The sequence below is a fragment of the Gallinula chloropus genome (genome assembly GCF_964237585.1).
Source record: "Gallinula chloropus genome assembly, chromosome: 4".
Taxonomy (NCBI): Eukaryota; Metazoa; Chordata; class Aves; order Gruiformes; family Rallidae; genus Gallinula; species Gallinula chloropus.
In genome coordinates this window covers 34,998,855-35,023,341 of record NC_140088.1, presented here as the reverse complement: position 1 = coordinate 35,023,341, position 24,487 = coordinate 34,998,855, and the positions used below count along the sequence as shown (strand labels likewise).

At 47.8% G+C, this 24,487-nt stretch overlaps 1 protein-coding gene across 1 annotated transcript; it reads right to left on the bottom strand.

The window, feature by feature from the left end:
* Nucleotides 1-939: 939 nt before the first annotated feature.
* ATG13 (autophagy related 13) lies at nt 940-23,722 on the bottom strand. Its single transcript, XM_084264040.1, has 18 exons — nt 23,659-23,722; nt 18,235-18,316; nt 17,311-17,391; nt 16,564-16,683; nt 16,088-16,134; nt 15,464-15,604; nt 14,324-14,364; nt 13,703-13,799; nt 13,259-13,357; nt 12,456-12,546; nt 9,958-10,056; nt 8,976-9,086; nt 7,765-7,898; nt 6,471-6,588; nt 5,662-5,739; nt 5,239-5,355; nt 4,625-4,753; nt 940-3,918 (listed from the first exon to the last, which is right to left on the bottom strand). Exons 2-18 carry the CDS (start codon nt 18,301-18,303, stop codon nt 3,841-3,843), a joined length of 1,650 nt encoding a protein of 549 aa, XP_084120166.1. The 5' UTR covers nt 18,304-18,316; nt 23,659-23,722; the 3' UTR covers nt 940-3,840.
* Nucleotides 23,723-24,487: the final 765 nt, after the last annotated feature.

Here is a 24,487-nt window from a genome sequence, read left to right as displayed (position 1 = left end):
GGTTGCTCAGTTCACTGTGTTACCTCCTGAAGGTAAGATTATGACAAGATTGGTTTCAATAGCTGCCCTCATTCCCCAGGATGGAATGTTTCCCATCAAGGAAGCTGCCACTGTACACAGTCATTTTTGTCTTCTTTCCTCCCATCTCGGCCATGTACGAACCAGGCCCCTTTCAGCACCGCTTAAGGCTGCAGTTGTTACACACAGACTTTTAGCATTGTGCCTTGCCCTCGAGGGGAGGCACCTTACACAGCTGTGTGCATTACACAGGGTTAACTCCAAGCCATGCTGGATTACAGCTGTTGCATTGGGTTATCAGACAGCACAGGCATGAACTATGCACTGCAAGCAGCATGCGCTCTCCCCAGCATTGCTTCCTGCTGGGATACCCACACTAGTTCTTTCCACATCTTAAGAGTCTCTCCTAACTCCTCCATCGGATCAGAATGTTCCCACGCTCCTTTTAAGCACGTAGTAGCAACCATGTGCAGTGCAAATTCTGCTGATGTTTCCGCAGGGTTTTTTCCACACCCCTTTCTATTGGACACTGGAGAATATTTCAGCTGGGGTGGGTGGGACGTGGTGATAATTCCCTTTCCCACTCACTGGATCCATCACCGTGGCCAAACACAGAGGCTGTCCCTCGTGCCTGCATTTGGGGCCAGCCAGGCACCCGCCCTGTCTTTGCCTCGGTATCCTCCACGCAGCAAGGCCGCCTGGCCAGCATGCTGCCCGCTGTTCCAAATGCAGTGCACGCTTTGCAGGGGGTGACTTACCCTCACTGTCAGAGACACCAACGTGTTCTATCTTCCTGCTGCTGACAGGGAGCTCTGAGTATCCTGTGTCCTGGAGGGGGAGGAGGAGGACTGGGAGGTTGGGTCTGCCCCAGCACACACGGAGAAACACACAAACCAGAGCACTGCTTACGTAAAAGTTTTATTGGAAATTCCTTGAATACTTGAAGTACATGGGAGACTATTTCCAAAACAATACGATTTAGGAGCCTTCCCCTTCACCCAAAGGATCTGTAAGTCAGCAGCTACGTACATGCTGTCTTTAACCTAGCATCAAGCAGACAGCTGCTAGAATTACCAGCCCTCGTAACACGCTCTGGGGCAGGCCCCAGCAGCAGCCAGGTCTTTCCTGAAGCAGCGCGCTTGTGCTGCGGTCAGGGGACTCGGAGACCAGACGCAGCAACTACGTGCTGAAGCTGAGGAGTGCCGGGCAAAGAGGCACGTAACAGCCCTAGAGAATCTCTTTATTGCTATGGCCACCCAGCTCAACACCAGCAGCTTATGCAGGCAATTTTCCAGCTTTCTCAAGCAGAACAAAACGTGCCACGCCGACGTTCTGCCTCAGGGGATGTGGGAGCTGTACCCGTGTATGGAACTGCATCAACAGAGGAGCACGAGCGTTGGGCCCAGGGGCTCTTCCAAAAGGACCCCCCCGCCGAAAGGCCGGCTACCTGTCAGCTCCACAGCCCGCTGCTGGGATGACAGCGGCAGCACTGGCTACATGAAGTTCAACCTAGTCTCTTCTTGCCTGCAATTACAGCGTGAACCAGCACTTCATTCCATCCCTGCTGCTCTGCAACCCCGCTCCCAACGCTCTCCCAAGCACAGCCCACATGCTAAAAGAAAGGCAACAGCAACCAACAAAGCCTGTGAGCTACTTCTGACAAGGTGTCAGAGCCTGACTTCCTCAGCATAGGTGAGAGACAGCGGATCCCTTAATTCCTTGTGCTCCTGCACCCTCCTGCGACCCTCTCCACCTGTAAAACAAGGTGGCTCTGGCTGTGGGGATCAACTACTTGTTGAAGCCTGGGTGACTTAAGCCATCTCCTGAGCTGTTTACCTTGGGAGCTTTCTTAAACTTACTTGGCAAGGACTAAGCCATTTCTGTGCGAGGTTGCTGAATCGCTGAGTTGGTTGGGTAAGCTAAAAAGGTTCTGGCAGGTGAAGCTCCAACAGTTCTGGAGGTTGTGTGGCCTCCCACTGAACACATCACTCGACAAAAGAGCCAGAAGAGCTCAAAGCACTGCATCGCTCTGACCTCACAGCAAGCACTGGTCTGACTGTGGTTCCTTGTGCTATCAGCAGCCCAGAAATAGTGTTCGGGGGCAGGGGTGTGGGGGCGGCGCAGGTTCCCCGACGGCTGCCAGCAACCTCTTTCCATGAAGAACGCAGCCAAGTTGCAGGGGCTGCTACACTGCACTAACTAGAAGGTTTGCTACTCAGCTACTCTAAGTACTGAGGCAACACAACCCTGCTTTTGGAGAAAGAAGGGGGGGTTGTCAGTGTTTTAGGACAGTAAGGGGTCTTGCAGTTGCTCACTCTAGTTACATATGGGAGGAGGAGGGAGAACCACAGGAAGACCTACCTTAGCGAAGTTTCTGCTTAGTGTCTGTTTCTCCTCCCCTCCGTACGTCAGGCGAAAGGCCACAGCCACCCCGGGGCGCTGCCAGGCAGCCGCGCTGCCGACAGCCAGCTCATTACAAAAATAAAATCTCAGCTAATCAAAAGCCAGCTGATTGCAAAGTACCATCAGCTCCCAAAAACTCTGTGCTTCTCTACAGCAGCTGCCCTCTGACTGGCGGAACTGCAAATTCATCCCCGCCTACCAGAGCACAGCTTTTAGCCCAGTCCCTGTCCACCCCACCCCACCGGCGTGTGCGTTGCATCCTAGCTGGGCCCCGGCTGGATGTAGCGGATACACGGGCCCCAGCACAGGGCTCGAGGTTAATCAAGTCTGACTCAGAAAATAAATCTCTCAGATATTTTCCTGCAAAGAGAGACCAGTCTCACTGGCACACTCGCTGTCTGCAGTGATCCAGGGCAGAACAACCCGCACTACTACATGAAAACAGAACATCTTTTTAAATATAGGTTTCTTTAAAAGCAATAAATATTTTTTTGATTCTTAAGATCATCTATTAACCATGAAGCAGGAAGATTTGCAAGGGTTAGAGGAGAGAATCTTGGGCTGACTCCTAGTTACATAACCCTAGAGAAACAGGATTCCTGGTATGTACAGTTACATGTCAAGAGTGGAGCCTGTGAATTCAGCATCCTCACGGCGGCCGTGCGGGTTTGCCAGCAGTCAGCGCCGGCGAAGCCAGCAGGCCACGTCGGCACGCTTGGGAGGGAAAGGTGGGAAGCGCTTCTGGAGCTCCACTCCTGCTTATCATTATCAGCCAGCAGTGCAAGACGACCCTGCAGAGACCCAGTTCCTTGGGAGCAGGGAAACAAAGGTAACTTGTATCACACAGGTCCCAGAGCTGACACCTCTTCCTGGGGCTCCAGGCGCTCACACCGAAGTCAGGATGAAATGCCCCGTTCTGCAGAATGGATGTTCTGGACTTAAAGCTGTTGAATCTGCTGAACTCACAGACCCTGGAAAGGAGCCAAAGCTTTCTATGCTCTACCAGGATCGGACGGCAGGGAAAGGTCTGTTAGCAAGGAGCTATACGGAGGGGACTCACACCACAGGACCTCTGGAGGAAGCGGGTGGCAACTTTTCACAGAGCCCTTCCACACCAAGGGAGACTGACGAGGAAACAAGTTCCATATGTTGGAGTTTGACTTCCTGTGTTCCAAGAGAAGTCTTCCATTCAAAAACTTGGCTGTGAGGAGAAGCAGTCCAGAACTATGTGGTGGTGAGGAAAATCAGCAGATGATCTGTACCCGCTGTTGAAGAGAGCAAAGGCGGCTCGCTTGATGGAAGGAACTAGTCAAGGTGAGACAAAAGGCAGAGCAGGGGCAATAGAGATACTCATGTAGATGTCATTCTCCAGGATGCCTTGATGAGGAAGAACTGCTGCAGCGAGGCTGGAAGATGGCTTCACTGCAAGGTTTCTACAAAGGCATCAAACTCTTTGACATTTTTCTCATGAACTGCTAGCTTCTCTGGTAACGAGTCCTGGAAGGGCAGAGAAGGGTGTAGGTCAGGGCCCATTCTCAGCAGATACAAGGAAGCTTTTCACACTTCAGGGCAAAAATTCTTCTCCCAAGTCCTGCAGCCCCTCTCCACTGCTCTGGTCTCCCTGTCCCAGACAGACAAACCCAGGAGCCCTCTAGCAGCATCCAGCAAGTGACCCTGAGAAGGGCAGCCTGCCCAGAGCGTGTTTGTTCTGCAGGAACAGGAGGTGTGCTGGGGCCTGGCCTTGTGCAATTCCTACCGCCAGCTGCAGCACCAGAACCTGCCCCTGTCCCAGCCGTCCTCAAGCTGCCAGCCACTCGTGGCCATTATTCCCCACAGTTACGCTATGACGCCTGGGAGGCCAAGGCATGACCCTTACCAGCCACAGCAGGACTTCACCTCTGCTCAGGCTGCAAGGTCAGGCCTAGTGTGCCACTAAGTTCCAGAGGTAGGGTCAGTTTTGGGGGGCTGAATGACAGAGACGGCAGCACGTGGCAGCAGTTTCAGTGCAAAGATAAGCACACCCCTCACAGAGGCTCAGGTGTGGCATAAACAAACGTGCATTCATCTGGGATGTCCTACTGAGGGACCCCTTTTGCAGGGACTCTGCTGAGGAGAGACAAGGTATTTTTTTCCAAACTAGGAATAGGGAGAGTATGATAAAGGACAAATGATTCCCCAAAATAGCAATTGCAGGGTTCCATACCAAATCCTCTGCCATGGACTGTGCTCCAATGTCAATGGAGAGGCTGCTGAGTTGAGGGGGGTTCTGAAACTCCCGGTAAAACGTCCCCAGGTCCATCGGAAGAATGTCATCTTTTGAAAATGCTGGTTTCTAGAATCAAAGGTATGATGTTAACTCCCATTTCTAGAATCAAAGATACTGATTTTAATTCCCATTCAGGCTTCCCTCCAGCCATAACCTCAGGTAAAGTCATGCATGACCTCCTATCAGTAAATATCTTGGCATTACAACTGCTGTTGCAGTAATGCAGATTAAATAACTGAAGAAGAGCTGGGACTTGTGCTTGCCTGAGCATTTGGAAGAGAGCACTTCCTTGGAATCTGGCTCCTGGAGGCATTACCAAGAGGATACCAAGCCCAGGCGTCGGAAGGGAATGGAAAGAGTATTTAATTTGTAGTTGTTGGTCACAGGTGTCTTTGCAGCTTTGGGACTATCAAGCTCTAGTCTGGAACTGCGAGTCATGGATCCTTTACACCCCCACTGAAAACTGCTCTTGCATCCTCTGCCCTTGTACCAGCACCTGAAGCCCACCTAAGATGCAGGTGTTGTGTGTGAGCACAGATGAGGGCACTTACAAAGTCAATCATTACAAAGTCATCATGGGTGTTCCCTGTGCTGCTGCCACTGGAGCCCTCGGAGTGTAAGCTGCCTTGTAGAGGAGATTCAGTTTCTGGGGAGTCAGGAGGATTGACCTGCCCAAGAAATCAAAGATGGTGAGTACTCATCTCATGATCCCATCTGCCTGTGTGTTTTGGCAGGGTGGGGGCAGTCAGGAGGTTGGACAACAAGCGTGTGCTGCAGCAGGGGCAGCAAATGTGCACTGTTATTTGCATGTCTAGAGAGCCCTGGGCCCCACATCAGAGGTTTCTTCAAGCCAAACAGCTCTGTGTGACTAGTGCTTTGCTCAAAACCCAAAGCGTACGTGGGGCAGGGAACAGCATGGATGTTGCGTAAGGGATGCTGAGAAGGCACATATTGTACCTCTGGAAGAGGCTTACCATGGGGTCGTTATCTTCCAGCTCAACATTCTTGGGAGCAAACATGGCAAAAGGAATGTCTAAGTTGGCCATGGTCACCTGAGGAGATTCAGCAAACAGAATTTCACTAAGATGCTCTGCTTACCCAGCACAGAAAAGGATACTGAAAGTCTTTGTCAAGTCTGTTAAAAATTGCCTAAGATCCCATCAGCAGTTAGGCAGGAGGCTGATGGTCTCATTTACAAGGCACAAGCTAGAGAGGTGGTACACAACTGACCTAATGCAGATACACCCCGTGGTGTGATCACTCACATACATCTGGTGTAATACAGGTAAGGATTAACAAACTGCTACAGGTTCAAACCGCTCTCCTTCACCCATCCAAAAGTCATAGTACAGGACTTAATATTCAAGAGCAGCCCTAGGAATGGGGCTGATCTCTGAGCTGCCCCAGCTGAGTGTAAACGTGTGCTTACTTGTGATGAACTGATCTCCTGCATGTCCCTTCAGGGAAGGGAGGCTGCTTTCCTCACCTGCCTATCAGTATCCCCAGTTTATGAGCCTGTGGTAACAGCAGATCGCTGTGAGACCCAAGTATCAAGTCTTTCACACCCAAAAAGGAGTTGGCAAAGAGGGGCAGATTTGGTGGCTGTCACACTCCAAAAGGCTTTTACAGAGAGCAGGACTGTGACAAAGGAACTGCAGCTGGCTCGGGCTCCAGGGCTGCCCTCGAGCTCCAGGGCGACTCTGGCACTTTTCTCTCCTTTGTGTCAGGGCAGATGGGAGCAGCAGGGTGTTATGGTGCCCTGGGAAGATGTACTGTGAGTTACCTGGTTAATGGGTTTGTTGACAAAAGCTCCCACCTTCCGGATGAAGATGGTCTCCAGAAGGTCGTGTGGGGAGCCACACTTCCCTTCGCTGCTGTTCGACACCGTTTCTGTGTCCTCACTGGGGGGGCAAAGAGACCTCATTAGTGACTCATGGCACACGCAACAGCGACAAACCACATGCTTTACAGGACTGCTTAGCTTCTGGGGGTTTACACCTCCTTTTAGAAGGACAACAAATGTCTCTGTCCTTGCACCACACTTTCTTCTTCAGCCATGAGCAGGAAAGGGGAGTGGGACAATTGTGGGATCAGGTTTTTGGTTTAAGCTGGACAAAAACTATCCAGTCGAGTGAAAACTTGCTGACAGCTGAGCAGGGCTTTTTGGTTTGGAGATGGGCTTTTGGCTTCAGAACGGGCACGTTCACAGCGACTCCTGCTCCTCACCACTGGCTTTTCAGAAGCAGAGCAGTTGCAAAGCTGGCAGGGTGAGGGCAAGAACCACTCAGGTTACAAAGGCAGCAGATGAATACATCACAACAGCTACTGCCACTGTGACTAAGTCACTACATGGCCATTAGCTATTTGTCTGAGCTGTTTTTTTCCTACCACACGTATTCAGAGATTTAAAACACCACCACCAAAAAAAGGGTGAGTCTTCTGGCAAGAGGCCTTCTTGAACAGTGCACCCCAGAAAGTGCTAGTGCAACTGTGGCTTTTGGATTCCTCACAGCAAAATACCTGCTTAAGACCCCTGACTCAGAGCTGTGCGACCTGAAAAGCGACTTCACAAGAAATAAATGTGGTGTCAAAAAAAGGAAGGATTTGGTTAGCTGAGAGGAAGGTGATTTTAGGACTGTTTGAGGTTGTGTTGGTTCCTTTTCACTACCCGGAGTTTCCTAATAAAACAGCAAAGAGATTTGTGGTAACTATAACTGGTTTTGGTAACAATTCACATCAAGTCTCTGGAGAATTTAAGACTCACTTGTGAACTTACTGCATCAGCAAAACCAGCAGAGATTAAAAAAGATAAAATGTATACTAAAGGTGACATAACAGAAGTTGCAAGGTTGTTGCAGTGACTAGTGGGGGTAAGCAGATGGGTGAGATGATTGGAGAAAGGCTGAACACACACACCCCCCAACACACCCCAGTCAGAGAAGTTGCCAGTTGTTTTGGTGGGTGGAAGAACAGTAGGTATCCAACAAATAATAAATAGAGGGGAAATCAAAAAGTTTTATCTTGACAGGATTGTAAATGGGCTAACACGAACAGTGGGTCATCTAAAACCAACCTACCTACTAGAAGGAGTAGCTGCTGAGTAGTGGACTCCATCGAGTGGGGTGCACATCCTCTCTTGGTCAGCTTGAGTGCCATGTGCTGGCTGGCTAGGAATTGGGGGAACTCCCCCCTCTTTGCCTGGACCAATCAACTGAGACAGAGAGGAATGATCACGTTAGAGATCTCAAAATGAGGCCATCACCACAGTGCAATACCCAGCAGGTTCCATTGTAGTGAGACTAAGTCCTGGCATTTTTGGCATGTGACTGGGCTCCAGCCCCTGTGAGGCTGAGAGAGGGGTCGAGTATAAGGTGAGCACAGCAGTACAGACTTTTTTTTAATTCCATCCCTACTCTGCTCCACTTCAGGCCTGTTTTACGCTGCAGAACTCACTGGCTATAGGTCCTCTGCTTCAAGAAGCAAGGGGGAGAATCCTATCCTCTTGCTACCTCATTGCTCTCTGTAGCTTTCTGAGGAGGAGAAGTGAGGTGAGATGTGCCAAGCTCCTCTCCCTCATATCTAGTGATAGAGTGTGTGGGAATGGCTCAGAGCCAGGAGAGGTTCAGACTGGACTTGAGGAAGCATTCCTTTACTGAGAGGGTGGTCAGACACTGGAACAGGCTTCCTAGAGAGGTGGTTGATGCCCCAAGCCTGGCAGTGTTTAAAAGGCATTTGGACAATGCCCTCAACTTGTGGTCGGGCAGTTGGACTAGATGATCACTCAAGGTCCCTTCCAACTGCAATAGTCAAGTCTGTCCTACCATTGCTATGTCAGCACAACTCTGGTGCAGCAGCAACATCACAGGCAGAGGAGGACTTCTGTCAGCTTCGCTTATTTGTCTGATGATTGGGTGCAAGTGTGCCAATATGGACTGTCAGGGGACCCTATGGCCAGGCTACAGAGCTCTGGGCAGCTGTGGGGCAGCAGTTCTGTAGGAACAGCTCAAGTTTGGAATCAATGACGAGCTGGTCCAGACAAAGAGGTCTGGCACCAGCTCTTTTGGCATTGTTTTTCCACGTGACCTCCATCCCAGTTAAGTCAGGGATGCTGAAGAGTTATTTCCCAGCTCCTGGGCGAGTTGTGCTTTCTCTGCAATTACCTTAGACTCTTGTGGCTCCTGACAGACAGAACACCAATGCACACACCAGTTTCAAGGCCTCTCTCAGGTGTACAAGTGACAGAAATGGTTGCAATACCAGCCACGCTTCTTCTACCCTCTAGAAGTACCTGGTGAGGGTGTGCAGCATTCAAGCCACCAGCAAAGAGCACAGGATACCCCATGTCAGCTGATCCAACTCCCAGGGCAGCAGGCTGATAGGAAAGACGAGAGCTGGAAAGCTAAGAAAGAGAAAAAACAAGAAGGGCAAAGGGAGAGGAGAAAGGGAGGGGAAGGGGAGCGTCCCATGGTCTGAATAATCATCAGTCACTGAAGAATGAACAGGAAAAGTCAGGCATGGCATTTCAGGCTGGCAGCAGGATGCTAGGCTTTCAGTGGAATCACTAGTGAAGGTATAAAGTGGGGGTGTTTCTCCCCAAAACAACTGCATTATCGACTGTTTGAACCCATCCCCCTTGCATGTTAAAAGAGCTGATCTTCAAGACCTGTTCAAATAGCTTCAGCCAAAGAAGGGGATCCCATAGTTGTGCTAGGTAAAGAGACTTGGGAAGCTGACCCTTGTGAGGCTGCTGTAGGAATGAATTGCTGGAAGTGGTGAAACCCAGGAGAAGCTCCTTGCAGCCCCATGTAGAAATCTATCTGGCCAGGTTAAAGAAAACGTTCCTGGTTTAGCTTGCTTGAGCTCAAGGGGAAAGCTGCTTTCAGAGCTCTGTGATACTCCAGCAGGGCTCTGAATGATGAGCAGCACCTTCAGTCACTGGAGGCGAGTCAAGCTGAGCGGAGCACTCATGACTCTGCAGGTTCTGGGGACACCGGTTGTTAAACGCTCAGCGCTGTGCCTTACTAATTGTGCCACCACTAACAACCCTTGCAACAGTTGTTTTCTTTAGGAGTGCTTGCCCTGTCTTTGGGAGACCTCCACCTGTACAGGCATTTAAGCAGCCAGTCTCAGCAATATGCCCATTTTGGGTCCACCAGCCTTTCCCATGCACAACAAACATCCCACACAGTCAAAGCTGTGCTGTCCTGTGTGTGTTCTGTCACGCCAGGCCAGTATTTGGCTACCTGTAGCATATTCTGTTGGCAACTCACTTGATGTGAAAAGGCCAGTCCCATCACTGGGACCTTCAGGGTGTCCGTCACCACAGGAGAAGGGGTCTGAAAATGTGCCTTTGTAACGGTAAAAACACACTGTGCACAGACACAGAGGAAACAAGGAAGAGAGAGAGAGGGGGAGGGAAAGAGAGGGGGTGGGACGGGGAGAGAGAGAGAGAGAAGGACTTCAGAGAAGAACTGTAAAGAGTTGGATGAACTGAATGCTAGTGAAGAGGTTTTGGCTGCAGCAGCCACACCTATGCATCCAGCAGAATGTGCTTCTGGCAATACAGGGGCTTCCTTTTGTAAAGAACTGTCTGTTTCTCCAATCTCAACAGAACACTCAACTCAGGTAATGTTTTAGACTCCAGCAAACAGTGACAGAAAGTAACTGCAAGAGACTGCTCCTCAGTGTATTACAGCTGGTACCAGTAAATTACCAGGAGAGGAAAAAAGCCCCAACACAAAAAAACTGAAAAAAACCCCAAGAGTAATTTAATTTTTTTTTTCCCCAAAATGTATAAAAGTATTTCAATACTCTCCATCCATCCATAATCCTAGTCTTTCAGCATCCCAAGGGATTGTGTCTTGGCAGGTCTGTGCTGCACCCTTGGAATAAAGGGGACCCAGACTCAGGTGCACATCAAACACATTGATGTGGAGGGAGAAGTCTGTGGACAGGAGGGATGCTCTGGAGATAAAGGCTGCCTCACAGAGGGCGCTCATGCAAAAAGGGCAACCCAAACCTGGCTCAGTCCCACACCTTCTCCATCATTTTCCTCTAACAGTTTTCATTTTCATTTCTGGGGATTGCCCATGGCCAGACTTTCTTCTGTATTTTGGGCTACGCTGCCACCCACAGAGACACAGACATGCTGTGCAAGCTCACGGGGAGAAGGAAACGCCTATTCCCTCTGTTGCACAGGTTAGCCCTCATTTCTACTGGAAACACAGGCAGAGGTTTATTCTGCCTACAGAACCACATGGTTCCCAGTTTTCCTACATGTCAAGTTTTATACAGAAAGCTGGAGAAAGAAATTTACTTCTCATTTACTTTAGAGGCCACTCTGCCAAGGCAACTGTACAATTCTACCCCTGGTAACAAAGACTGGCCTTTACAACAAGTGCAGAGCGTATGGCAGCTGAGCCCCAGGAAGAGCAAGAACACAGGCTTGTACCCAGGGTGACTCGTCAAGGTTCATCTGTTTTCATAAAGCTTTTCCTCCCAGTGACAGCAGAGCTCCATGTCCTTTGGGGAAATGCCAACCCCAATGTATTTACATGAGCTATTACTGAGTAACACTGGCACAAGCAGGCCAATGGAAGTCTCTTCACAAAAGCTGTGGTGTTTAACCTGCTTTGTGAAGAGGCAGGACATGAATCAGCCCCATCTCCCGAGCTGTGGGGCACAGGGTAAGAAAAGCTTTATCCCAGAAGACTTACTGTGAGTGCTGGCTGCTTAGTTCAATGTTACCTGACACCCTGTTGCCCAAAATCCACTTGTCACAAAAACCCTTCCCAAGAAAAGCTCATTTCTAGCTCATTTAGACAGTAGACTATGTTCTGCTAAACCAGTCATACTAATTCCTCTGAAGCAGTGGCAAGTCCCAAAGCAAATTCCTTCAGTTTAGAACAGCATTCCAATTATGCTTCATTCGATGTTCTACACTGACAGCAAAAGAGATTTAGTGTCTTTATGTTGCCTTTAAAGATCAGTGGAGCCATCTGCTTGGCTGGACAACAAGGCAGGACATTCCTGAATATTTTAAAGCTATTGGACAACTGCAAATCTGTCTGAGTCTTCCAAATATAGAATTATGGAGCCAGATCTATCAGGACAGTAAAAGAAGGAGGAATTGTAGTTTGGTTTTTTGCTATTCAGAAGGAAACCTATCTATCTATTTTAAAATATTAACTTAAATGAAATTTGCGTGGGTAGGTGGAAGTACAGAGTGTTAAGTCCCTCCTTAAATACCACAACCCAGTTTCTTTGCTGACACTTATTCCTGCCACCCCAATTAGTTTTAGGTGGCCCAACAATTACAGCTTTTGTCTTTTTCCTGTTTTTCCATTCTGCAGTGCAGAAAATATGGAGACTGCTATAAGCATTTTCCTGATATTGTGGTGTTTCTCTATGTCAGTCTGTTATCTCTACTTACGCCACCTAATATCAATCTCTTGAATTCCTCTTCTTGCAGCATCAGCACGTGAACATGTAGGTACTCTGCTATCCTTTTCAGGCACATCTTGGCCCAGCTACAGGTGTAGGTTCTTTTAATCTTGCTCAGTAACTCAGTTTTTCTAGTCCCTTAGCAATGTGTTGAAATCAGTCGCTAACTAGGTTTTACTCAGCCTAGCAATATAACTAACTCACACATTAGATTTTAATTAGCAGCAGGAGGTTTCCTCTTTGCACAGCAGCTGATGTAGGAGCATGTACACTGCCCTAACAGTGACTGTTCTATCTAGGAGTAAAAAAAGCCTGGTTTGTTTACCTGAGATGGAGGAGAGGTGGAAAAAGACGTGGTACACACTTCTTGGGAATCTTCTACTGTGGGGTATGCTGCACCGTTGTCCTCAGCAGCTCTAAAGCAGCAAGAAAAGAAAAGGTTTCCTACTGGAAATACTCCCTAACACAAAAAAGACAGTAAAACACACTGGGACAAATGCTGCAAGGGGGCTGAGAGTATTTGAGTGGAGTTGAAAGGAGAATTATGAAGAGCTCTCATCTACTTGGAAGTACTGAGGAAAAATAGAGTCAGAAAATGTTAATCTTCCCCAAGTGCTCCTCTTCTACCCCCAGATAGAAACACTTCCCTCTGTTCCTTTAGCTAAAGGTTTTGTTACTCCAGCTAGTGCAGTTTGCAGAACCGTTGCCAAGCAGTACCACTGATCACAGTATTAGTGCCCTCACATGCATTTTAGAGAAGACAAACCTCTCCTCTACAAAGACAAATTAAATTTGGATCCTTCCCTACTGGAAATATCTGGAGATGCATGCCTCTGGACACGTTATTTTAGAGCAGGATTAACTGTTAGACTTCCAATTCCCAAAGGCAGGCAAGGTTAAACCTCCTTTGTGTCCAAGTGCTGCTGTAAGGAATTGAGAAAATCCTGGAGCTTGCTATGCTCAGCCTTACAGATGTGAGGAGGAAAACATCACCCTTCCTCACATGCTGAGTCACGTCCCTGTGATTGACACTAACCCTCCAGTCAGCAAGCAGTGGAAAAGGCTCCGTGTTTGGGCGTAACTGATGCCTTCACCAGGGCCCACGGCTTCAGCTCAGTATTTCCTCACCTGTAATTGCAGGGGTGCATGGGTGAAGAGCTGGGATAGGGCCGGTCCACAAAGTGATCAATGATAATCCCCATGATAGGAGGGGTCCTCTCAAACTGCCTGCAAGGCAACAAGCAATGGTGTTACTGGCTGTTTTCTCTCTACTCTCATCCCAGTTCACTGTCCTCACAGAAAACCCCTGTGTCTGTTAATAGGACCAGAGCATCTTTACAATTCAGCCCTGCAACTCCAAGCATGCATCAACAATTTGGAGTTCTAGAGTCAGGCTCAGGGCTACTTAAATACTCCACTTGTTGCAAGGCTTAAGCATCAGAGAATGTTCTCTGTGAAAGAGAATCTCAGCAGGAAAGGATAAGCAGGAGGGAAAGATTCCAGAGCTTATAAAGCAGGTTTGCTGATACGTTATTGTACTGTATTGTTCCTGGCACAATCATGTTTTCTTACCTGGTTGACATGAAAGCCAGGTTGATTCTGTAGGCACAGGACAGAGTGATGGTGCCCACCGGGGTACCCACTGTCCCAACACGGACTGTCTGGAAACCTATAAGGTTAAGGAATGATTATCAGTTCCACTGTTTATATTCCATACTTTTCTGTTCTGAGGTTACATTATCTTATTTCTACAGTGTTTCTGTTACCCCTTGCAGCCTGAACTCTGAAGGCACATACAGAACCCCTAACAAAACAGCAGCACTAGCTTGCCTTACTGGCAGGCCTCATCTACAAGACTTCTGACATTGCTTCCTATCTTGATCTAGATACTGGTCTGAAGTGCCTCTTGTTCCTGAGTTGCTCATGATCTCCTTTACCAGTACTGCCCCTTATCAATATACTTCCATATTCTTATTTCAGCCCCAGATCACTAGAGTTGAAATGGCAGTGACCCTAGATTTTGTCAAAGTACCACCACTATACTTGTCACAACCCTCTGCTTGTAGATCCAGATAAAAAGCATGTGTAAGCCTCAGATTTGTATTTTCCTAATAACACTTGGGAATAGCAATAAAAGGCTAGCCAGCATGGAAAACAAATCCACTCTGGTTTGTGTGTGTTGCCTAGTCATACCTTCTCCCAAGCCGCTCAGCTGCACTTCACCAAAATATATCCTGCAGGAAAAGAAAAAAGAAACTGTATCAGGTCCATCTGAGCCATAACACTACACACACTCTTACACCTTATTTAATTTTATAAACTGACAGGCTGGAATGACCTTTCCCCTTTAGAAAAGAAAAAAAAAAAAACCCAACACAAAACCAAAATAAGTGGCTACAAGGTCTATCTCATAAAAACTTTCAGCTACCTTTGAAAGAGACACATAGGGTAAAAAGAAAAAGGAAGAAAAACAGTAGTCTAATAAATTTCTCTAAGTTTTTTTTAAGCTTCTTTGGCAAGTCTACAGTTCAGAGCAGAAATGTGAAGTGATATAAACTTCATGGACAGGTCTGAGTCTAAAAATTGATACTCATCACACACATAAAAGATTAGCTGTGCTGTAAAGAGACCTTCTCTTAAGTACATGCCAAAACAGCACTGGAGGCAAAAATAAATGACAAGGATTTCTTTTTAAGTTCTTAGTTGTGCAAATGATAACAAACCTGAGCTTTAGAATCATCTGAACGAGCTATACAAATGTACCAAAGACTTTCTCAAAACCAAAGACTGGAAGGTGATAACTGTGAACCACAAGCTAGTCAGATCTCTCAGGCTAAACAGAGCTGGACTCCGTATCTGCATGAGTCAGCTGCAAGAAATACAGGGAGCTGAGGAGGCTGCTCCAAAATGGAATGGCAGGAGAGCCTGAAGCTGTACCGCAGTAACGCGCGTTGCCGTTATGCGCAACACGGGCGCCTGTCAGATCTGGGTCAGCCACTGAGCAACTGGATGCTAATGAGGCATTTCACCAGTGCTTGCACGTAGAATTTTTGAGCTCTTCCCCACTTTACAGCCTGTGCTTAGTTTTTCTTTCAATGGCTCAGGTGGAGGCTGCAAGATGAGATAAATATATATGTGTGGCTCACCTTACAGGACATATATATATATGTCCTAAAGTTCTCTCTGTCACTGGTCAGTAGTAGTTAAATCCAAGTAACTTGAATCTCTTATTGCTCATTCCTTTTTACCACATTAGCAGCTGCACTGTGCAAATCCAGTCTCTGCTGTTTGTATCTCTAAGGCGGGGGGGGGGGGGGGAATATTCTGCTTTACCTGTACAATATCACATATTCATGGCCTTGTTTCCTTGAGAGTCTGTAGGCTGGAGTTACCCTGGTTATAGCAAGCAAAGATTTCAGCAGTAGAGACAGTCTGTTGTACACGGTATAGGAAACTTTGATTTCTTTGTCACACCTATGAAACACAAAGGAAAAAAGTGAAGGTTTTGTTTTGTTTGTATGTGTTTTTAAAAAAAAAACAAAAGTAGCTTGGACCAATTGTTTAATGTCAGTTTTATTGCCAAAATTAAGACTCCTACGTCAGTCGAGTCACCTGTTGTACTAGTAGGTGCTGAACAATGCCATGCAGCCTTCTACTAGACAGGAACGTCTTTTCAACATTAAGAATGTTTGTCACCATAGAGCATATCACTTCTTGTATCTGAGGAAGCAGACTAGATTTAATATAAGAATGAACAAGGAAGAAAATGACTCATTTTCTTGACACTGATATTAAACCGTTTCACTGCTGCAGTAGGCAAAGTGGGGACTTCCCTCTGAAGTGTCCTAAGCCACGCAGCCAGTCTGTGCTCAATCACCACCACTGATTGAGCACACTGCCCCTTTTCACCAGCTAAAACAAGAGAACCCACACAAAGAAACTGAAGAATGCACTTACTTCTCATTCATTTCTAGACACCAAATTTCCAGCTCCATGGAGTCCCCCTGGATTAGAAAAAGGACAGCAAACAAAGGCTCATTTCAGGACACAAACCTTTTCACATCTCATTAATGATCAGCAACAGCCACACCTCTCAATGAAGACGTTTCTCTTGGCTCACCCTTTCTTGTAATGCAACAATCGATAAAGGTGCCCTGGAAGTCTCACTGCACAATTATATCACCCAAGGGAGTACCTTCCTGGGAATGGCTATGGTCTTCATAGTCTAAGAAACTAAATTTTGCTGCTCTATTATTTGTATGTTTCGCTTCAGATATTTGCAGTGAGTTGCTTCCCTTAAACAATGCATTGCTTTTCATCAGCATACTACCTGACTTCATAAATGAAGATATTTTCACACTGTCACAGACTAAAGGGCGGGTGACTTAAGGTTCAAGTAAAAAAAACAGCATCTATTTTGACTAAGTTCTCACCTCTGAGGTTTTGAGAGAAATCTCCACACACATAGACCGTCCAACAGCAGGTAGCTGTCCTGCCAGGGCTTTCTTTGCTTCATGAGTAACCTCTGGTATATCTTTGATTGCCAAATTGAACTGCAGAACAAGAGAGATGATTCTGGTTTTTATTTATTCAAAAACCTGCCTGACAGCATGCAGCAAATAGACCCACAGACCCACGTGTAACATACTAGGTCAGAGTCTGCTGAGATATTTATGAAACACAAAATTCCCACAGGGGCTCAGGCTTTGCATATTTGCAGACATTTCTTTGGCTGCTAATTCAAATGTTTTTCTTGATCCTGCCATAAAAGTCCTGTTCCTTTTCCCTTGCTTGAGTCCTACATTCACCTAGAGTATCTTGAGGCTCTTCAATTTTAATAAAGCCCGCTACTTACACAGTCCTGAGTTGCAGAGTTGCAACCTTGAAACACAAAAGAACTCATCACCCCACCCCCAGGTCTTGGAGATGCACCTTGGCTGGCCAGAGTGGCTGAGAGTTATCGTTTCTCTCTCCTCTAATCAGTCCTTAAGAGCCCACAGGGACATGTTGCATGTCAACAGCAACCAAAAAAAACCCCTCAGCACCAACGAGCATAGTTGGATATAGTAGTTATTCTATGGATAGATATTACAGTCTGCACAAGACTAAAACAACTGAGTAACACCACACACAGAGAACCCCCAACAGTTATGGAGCTGCTGTAAGAAACATGAGTTTACCCAGTCAGAGCCTGTTGGGGAGGATGATGATCGGGTACAGATTTTCTCTCCAAGTCGGGCCTGGACAATTACTTGTACCGTCTGGAATAGAAAGGACAAGATGCACACTCTTGTTTGGAGCCCAGCAGAGCCCTCACTCAGTTCAGAACCTGAGCTAGACAAATTCCAAGCTAAAAAATCAAAGGACTGAGCAGGATGTAGAGAAGCAGAGTTTGCTACACTAATCTTCATTTGTAATCAACTTCAATTATTACATATAACGAGTAAATCTATTTCAGACAGAAAACAATTTCAACCTGACCTTTCTTGGTAATAACATGAAGTGGCCAAGTCAATTTTGTGATCAGGAGTTGCACAGTTATCAGTAACACCAAAAAAAAACTTCCAACTATATGCTGAAACTGAACACATGAACAAAGTCCAGTGAATGTGTACACTCATAACAGAGCTACTGTCAGAGTATCTACTTGTATCTATGTACCACGTGAAACCAAGTTTCATCATTACCTGTCATCATAACTCAGAAGCACATTCTGGTATTAATGGCTTTTGGATCCAATATAAAAATTTACATTGGCTGAAAAGAAAGAGTGGGGTCCAACAGAAGATAGTACCTAATAGCTGAATGGTTAGATGTGTTTATAGCAACCCAAAGCTCAAGTGTCTATAACTGATCCTACAGCAGGACACTTCTGGGGAAAGGAAGAGGATTCTAAAGTAGAAAAAAGGGGGAAAATATAGCTTTCTAGTTATTCTCAGGCATCTCCTAAGTTTGTCATCAGTTTTTTTTGTCTTTAGCAAAAACAAGCCAAAACAAAACCAACCTTGTTACACTGCAGGTTATGTTTGTTTTGGTGTTTTGGTTGGTTTGTTTGGGTTTTTTTAAAACAAGAAAGAAGAGGCATTTGCCCACAGGAGAGTTACCTTTAAAGCAAAAAATTTGATGAACTTGTCCAGGTCCTTCCTGTCCTGGGAACTGAGATCAGTGTCCATTGCATATGGCAATCTGAAACACAGCACAGATGTGGGAATAAAGTCTTCCTTCAGCTCTCTGCTTCTACTTCCAGATTTCAAAGTAATTTGCCATAAGACTAAACCACTGCTGGAACAGGCTACGCAGCTGCTTTACCTCCAACAAGTAGTACTTGCGGTAAACCTGTACAGCTACAAGTTTGCTTACAAGGAACTGAAAAGATCTATTTTTGCCAAGGGGTAGACCAAAATTCTCTGTTTGCTTCTCTCAAAAGCTCTGACAACAACTACTTGGCTCCCACATTCCCACTGCCTTGTTTTTTGAAAACACAACTGTTTCTAGCAAGAGGAGGAACTTGCCCCGCGCCTGAAGCGAGGCGGGCACGGCCCCCATCAGACCCCTGCCACCATCCTGCCATGTGGCCCGCGATAAACCACCAGTTTTCTGTCTCTCAGTTTCTTCATGTGTAAGTTAATAATCATAGAGAGACCATGGGGAGGAACGAACGCCTTAATTAGCAGCACTAATTGTACTTCTGGCTCATAAGCCTTCAAAGTATCCATTCCCTCTTAGCTCCCTGCTGCTGCTTTTGTTTTGAGACAGCTGGTCAAACGTCACCTGTTCATGGAATGCTGCTCATCACCGAACGCTGGCAGTCTGAGGTCAGTGAGCAGGAGTGGCTGCAGTGCACAAGGGTCCCCTGCTCAGTGTTCAGTCTTCAAGCAAAGACTGGACTTGCAGGAAGGTACAGTATTTATACAAACTAAAGCACAGCAGGAGACAGGGGCTGGCAACCTGCAGTCTTTAATGACTACACACATCCAGAACTTCTATTTACAATATTTCACTTAATAGTAGTAAATGACTATTTTAAGTAAAGCTTCAGGAACATCATCCAAGGAGAGCTGCTAGATAAGAGTACTGCATATTGGAGTGCTTATAGAGAAGAATTCTGCTTTCTGAAGGACTCGCTAAGAAAGCTGGATGTCTGGTATGGCTGAAAGGTCCTAGGCCACATTTATACTGCATCTCCTAGCGCTGTACTTGTCCATGTCACAAATTTAACTTGAGAACTAACACCACAATGATTCAACATTAGATGCATCACCAAATTCTGCTTTCAATATTTTAACGTCCTCATCAAAAGTTTCATACTTTCTTTCACTGCCTCTACCTCCACTAGACAGAGATTATAGGTCTTTTCTACTGGTGGGAGAGGATGCAAAAGGAAGTCAGCACTTAAGACCCTAGATGTTGAATTGCTGCAACACTCCAACTCAAAAAACTAAGCTTTTAGTATAGACACTTCCCACTACAAAAAAAAAAAAGGGGGGGGGGGGAGAGTGACCTCTGTTATTCTTTTGACTTAACTAAGTAAAGCAGAGTAAGTGTTGAGGGGACATGAGTTCTACAACAAAACCTGGCTGATACAGGCAATAAAGCACTGCATTAAAAAATACATCATCTTCTCAGCAAAGAGAATGCTGACATTTAAACACCAAAAGAAATCAAACTAGCTTTAAATGTGGAAAGAAGTGACAGGGCGTTTCTACGTGACCCTTGGAGAAAGGTGAAAGGGAGTATGTATGTCCTTATGTTGAGTAACACACCTACATTTGCCTTACAGGGCTGGAAAAGAATTCTGGTATCGACTACTGCAAGACAAGGGTGCTGGGCTCGCTGGTCTGTTAGGAAAGAAACAAAGCAGATCATCAGCACGGCTCCCTGTGCAGTACAGGGATTAATTCTAATGACTATATACTCAACTGTCTCTAGAGGAGAATAACAGCTGCCAGACCCATGTTTTAGATCCAGGGTTCAAAGAATGATAGCTTCACAGTTCTGCCCTTCTGCAGCAGAACTGGGATTCATCCTGCAAGACCCCATACAATCTGTAACATTCATGAAACGTTTGGAGGTTCATACTCTTACCTCTCAAGCTCCAAAGAGTAGCAACAGTTGACTCAAACGAGCCTACTGTAAAGCAGAAACTATCAGGCAAGGTTTCCTGTCAGGAATTTGTCATTCCAGGGGGAAACTGAGACCTTGGAACTCAGCTTCTAATGCCTCTGAGGGCTGTCATTTAATGACCACGGTCTCGTTTTTGCAGGAGGGCCTCTGGTGATTACCTAAGATCTGCTAAGACTTAGGACAGTGTTTACCTTTAGAATCGTTCTTGCTAAGAGTCAAGATGGTCTAAAATTACAGCAAACACAAAAATGCCTTGGGACCCTCAGGTTAGCTGTCACCAGCTGACCTGAAGAGAAAGGACATTATTAAACTCAGTTCCACCAAACTCATTCAACTTTGCAAGTCCTGTAGGTCACAAGGCCAGCATGGCTCCTTGTTAAGTGCCAGTATCCAGGCACTTACTTAGCTCAAGGAAAATGCTGTCCAATTTGACAATGAATAACAACTAGAAGGAAATAAACTTTGGTCTAGGTTAGAACCCCACAGATGACTGATTCTCCCTCAACCAAGAAATACCTTACATAAACTGATACTTCACTTCTTTAGCCTTACACATGGGCTGTTTGCAGGTAAAAACAAGTAACTTGGCTATGTGCCTTTCTGCTTTGTCTCCCTCTTCCTGCAACATCCATTTTCATACTAGTTTACTTTGTTTATATGCCTTTGTCTCCACTACCTTCTAAGAAGAAATGTCAGAGATGTTCAAAGAACTGCCACATGTGGCTCTTAACTAAAGCCTTACTCTTTCTCACTAGGTTATGAGGCAGAGGCTTACCCAGAGTTTCACATCTAAGCATCATGCCTTACTCTGCTGGTATGTATACTCTCCAAGGAGCACACATCAGCGTAAGCTGTTGGCACCCTATTCACATGATGCAACCAGCTGCAAAGAGCCCTCCCTTTCATGCCTGGGTACAGCCTAGAGAAACTACAGCTACCAGCATGCCGTGCACCTGTCCAACAGCCGCAGCCCGCTGCCTGCTGGTACCTGTCACCGGGCACACAACAGGTGCACGCTAACACCTGGGCATACCTGCGTTAGGAATCCAGTGTGTAACCTGTTTGACACTCACTCACGTAAAGGGAAAGGAGCAGAAGCACCCAATGCATACCAGGCTTGATTACTGCTGCTGGGGAAGGTATATACAGACTGCTTCCATCACCTCCCTGCTTTTAGATTTCACTCTGAGCCATGGCTGCTACAACTTTAAGGGCTTGGAGCATCTCCCCTATGAGGAAAGGCTGAGTAAGTTGGGACTGTTCAGCCTTAAGAAGAGAAGACTAAGGGGGGACCTAATTAAAGTTTATAATTATCTGAAGCAGGGGATGCAGGGGGAATCAGCCAGCCCCTTTTCAGTGGTCTGTGGAGACAGGACAAGGGGCAATGGCTGCAAGTTGGAGCACAGGAAGTTCCACACCAACATGAGGAAGAACTTTTTCACAGTGAGGGTGACAGAGCCCTGAGACAGGCTGCCCAGGGAGGTGGTGGAGTCTCCTCTGGAGATATTCAAGACCCGTCTGGACGCCTGTCTGATATGTCCTAGGGAGCTGCTTTGGAAGGGGGGGTGGACCCGATGATCTCTTGAGGTCCCTTCCAACCCCTAAGATTCTACAATTCTACAACTTAAAAGTCCTTTCAAACAGATACTTACCAATGCAAAATAATTCCTCGTGGTTCCTATCCCAGAGTGAAATTCAAAAGACCAGGAGGAGGAAAGAAGGGCTGGTGCTGTACGGAGTGAGCTGTGGACAGCTCTCATCCCAGCAGCATAGTCACAGTTACCTGACTGTGTCCCCAGACCTAGCTCCTTGTCCCTACCACTCTTCCAGAACTTCTTTGGTAATCCAGCACCTAAATCTAATCTTCAAGGATGTCCTATGTGAAGTTCCAGAAAACCTCGTTGAATCACGCAGGTAAACAAGAAGCACATGGAAGTTTTGGAAGCTTTTAATAGAGTGCCTCTGATAAATAGGCTTGACTGCCAAGAAAGCTTTCCTAGAACATCCCCTTCGATGACCAGGAAGCTTCACTGCAAGCAGGTATTTTCAGCACATTAATAAGCAACTATAAAAAGATCTCCATAAAGACAACAATTTGTTTCAAGGCAGGGTCTGCAAGTCAAACTCCAGTATCCTACAATTACTTAATCTTCACTTTGCCTTCTTAGTCAGTTAGTCAGAAACCTGGGGAGAGGAAGGAAGCAGTTCTAAGTGTTGAAGCGTGCCACTCTCATTCTTTGAAGTTTATGGATTCCAGCAGAAAAACTGTTTCACATAATGTATTTAGAGAAAATTAAAAGGATCTGTAGTTCACTGTTTGGTTTCTTTTTTTCCTCCTGCTCAGCAAATAGACTTACTTTGTAACAGATAAATGACTTGGGATGTATCTACTAAAGCCTGAAACTGCCAGCTCCACTGGCTTAAAAATGATATTAAGTAATTCCTGTTGACCAGCAGTTACATTCTGTACTTCCCCAAGTTCTAAAAATGGTGTCTGTTCAAAGGTCCATCCCCTCTCATTTTGTTTGTCAGGCTAAAGAATACAAGCTGAACCAGAATCTGCTTCTATGGGCCTTGTACTACAACCACCAATACAAGCACCAGGTCTCAACTTGTAAGAAATTGTACAACACCGTTTAAGCAAAATAAGGTGATCCTGTAGGATCCTTCTGGACATCTAAATACAGCCTGGCTCATCTGAATGACTTGTTTCATGCCACAAGAAGAAGGGTTCCACCAGGTCAGGCCACTCCTACAGTAATGTTACGTTATAGACTTCATTTCATAGCCAACTAATTTTCAGCTAGGGCAGTAATTTAGCTTGTTTTCCCCCCTTGCAGCGTGGCTAGTCATGTCACCTCTGAGCTCTATTGGGCAGTCTGTAGGCTTTAGTCCAAAGTGCCCCCTCTTCTATCGTTTCTCTGACGGGGAAGGTGTCCTCACTCCCGCCGATTGGGTTGGACTGACTGGCAGTGGCCCGAGAGCCACAGCTCTCACAGGAAAGCCGGCTGCGATGCTCTATAAACCCCGATCTCCCCTAACAGGCGGCTAACTCGCCCATTGCAGGGAAACTATGCAACGAACCAGGGGGGCCGAAGTTCCGCACGTTTCTAACAGGCTCCGAAGCGCTTTGAGTTCAAAGGACATCACTTGGAGAGACTTCGCCAGGCCGCGTCCCTCCCGATCCCCACCGCCAGCCGCTGACAGGCACCGGCACGGCTGCAGTCAGCCCCGACTTCACCGAGCAGCGAAGCGAAACTAAAAGGGAGACACGAGGCCGCAGCCAAAGGCTGAAAACCCACGTCCCGATCCCCTCCTCACACAGCTGCCCACGGGCTCCCCTACCCCCCACCCCCCGCGGGGCCCGGCCCGGCCCCGGGACCCCCCCGGCCCGGCCCCTGTACCTGCGCGGGGGCGGCAGTGCTGGCGGCGCGGCGGCTCATCCCGCGCGGAGGCCCGGCTGCCCGAGGGGGGCCCGCTGCCCCGCTCCCCCGCCGTGCCCCGGCGTCTGCTCAGCGCCCCGCGCCCGCTACCGGCGCCTCTAAGCCCCAGAGGCCCCGCGGCCGCCCTGGGGCTCCAACCGGCGCCTCTCCTCCGCCTCCTCCTTGATCCCGAACCCCGACGCCCGGGCCGGCGGGGATGTCACAGCCGCGGCTCTCAGCGCCTGTGAGGGTGCGGGGATCGGGCTGCCGCTGCCCTCAAAGCCGCGGCCTGCGCCGCGTCGCCGCCATCGCCGCCGCTGTTTGTTTTCATCCGCTGCGGGCAGGCGGGGGGAGGGAGCGGAGGGAGGGAAGAAGGAAGGCGGCACCTGGGTATCCGCGGCGGCACTTTCCACACGGAGCTGCCGCTCCCCGCCCACCCGCGTCCTCCCGGGCCGGCGGGGGAGGAAGCCGGAACCGGGATAAAAGGGTTCCTGCGCGCCGCTGCCGCTCTCGCTGGGAACCCCGTCGCCGCTCCGGCGAATCTGCCGCGTCTGACGTCGGGGCCTCGGTGGGGTGGCGGCACCTCCCGCTGTGGCGGCCGGGTCGGTGGGCAGCGCGGCGGCGGGCTCCTTGGGGGCGGGGGACCGGCTGGAAGCGACCGCAGGCCGGTAAGGGCCGGGTCGGAGACGGGCGGGGTCGCTCCGCTGTCCCGTCGCGGCAAGGGCAGGGCCCGCGGGCCCGGCCGTTTCACCCGCCCAGCGGTGGGGCGCACGCGGCTGCCGTGGCTCTGCCGTTCCGGGTCTCAGCGTGG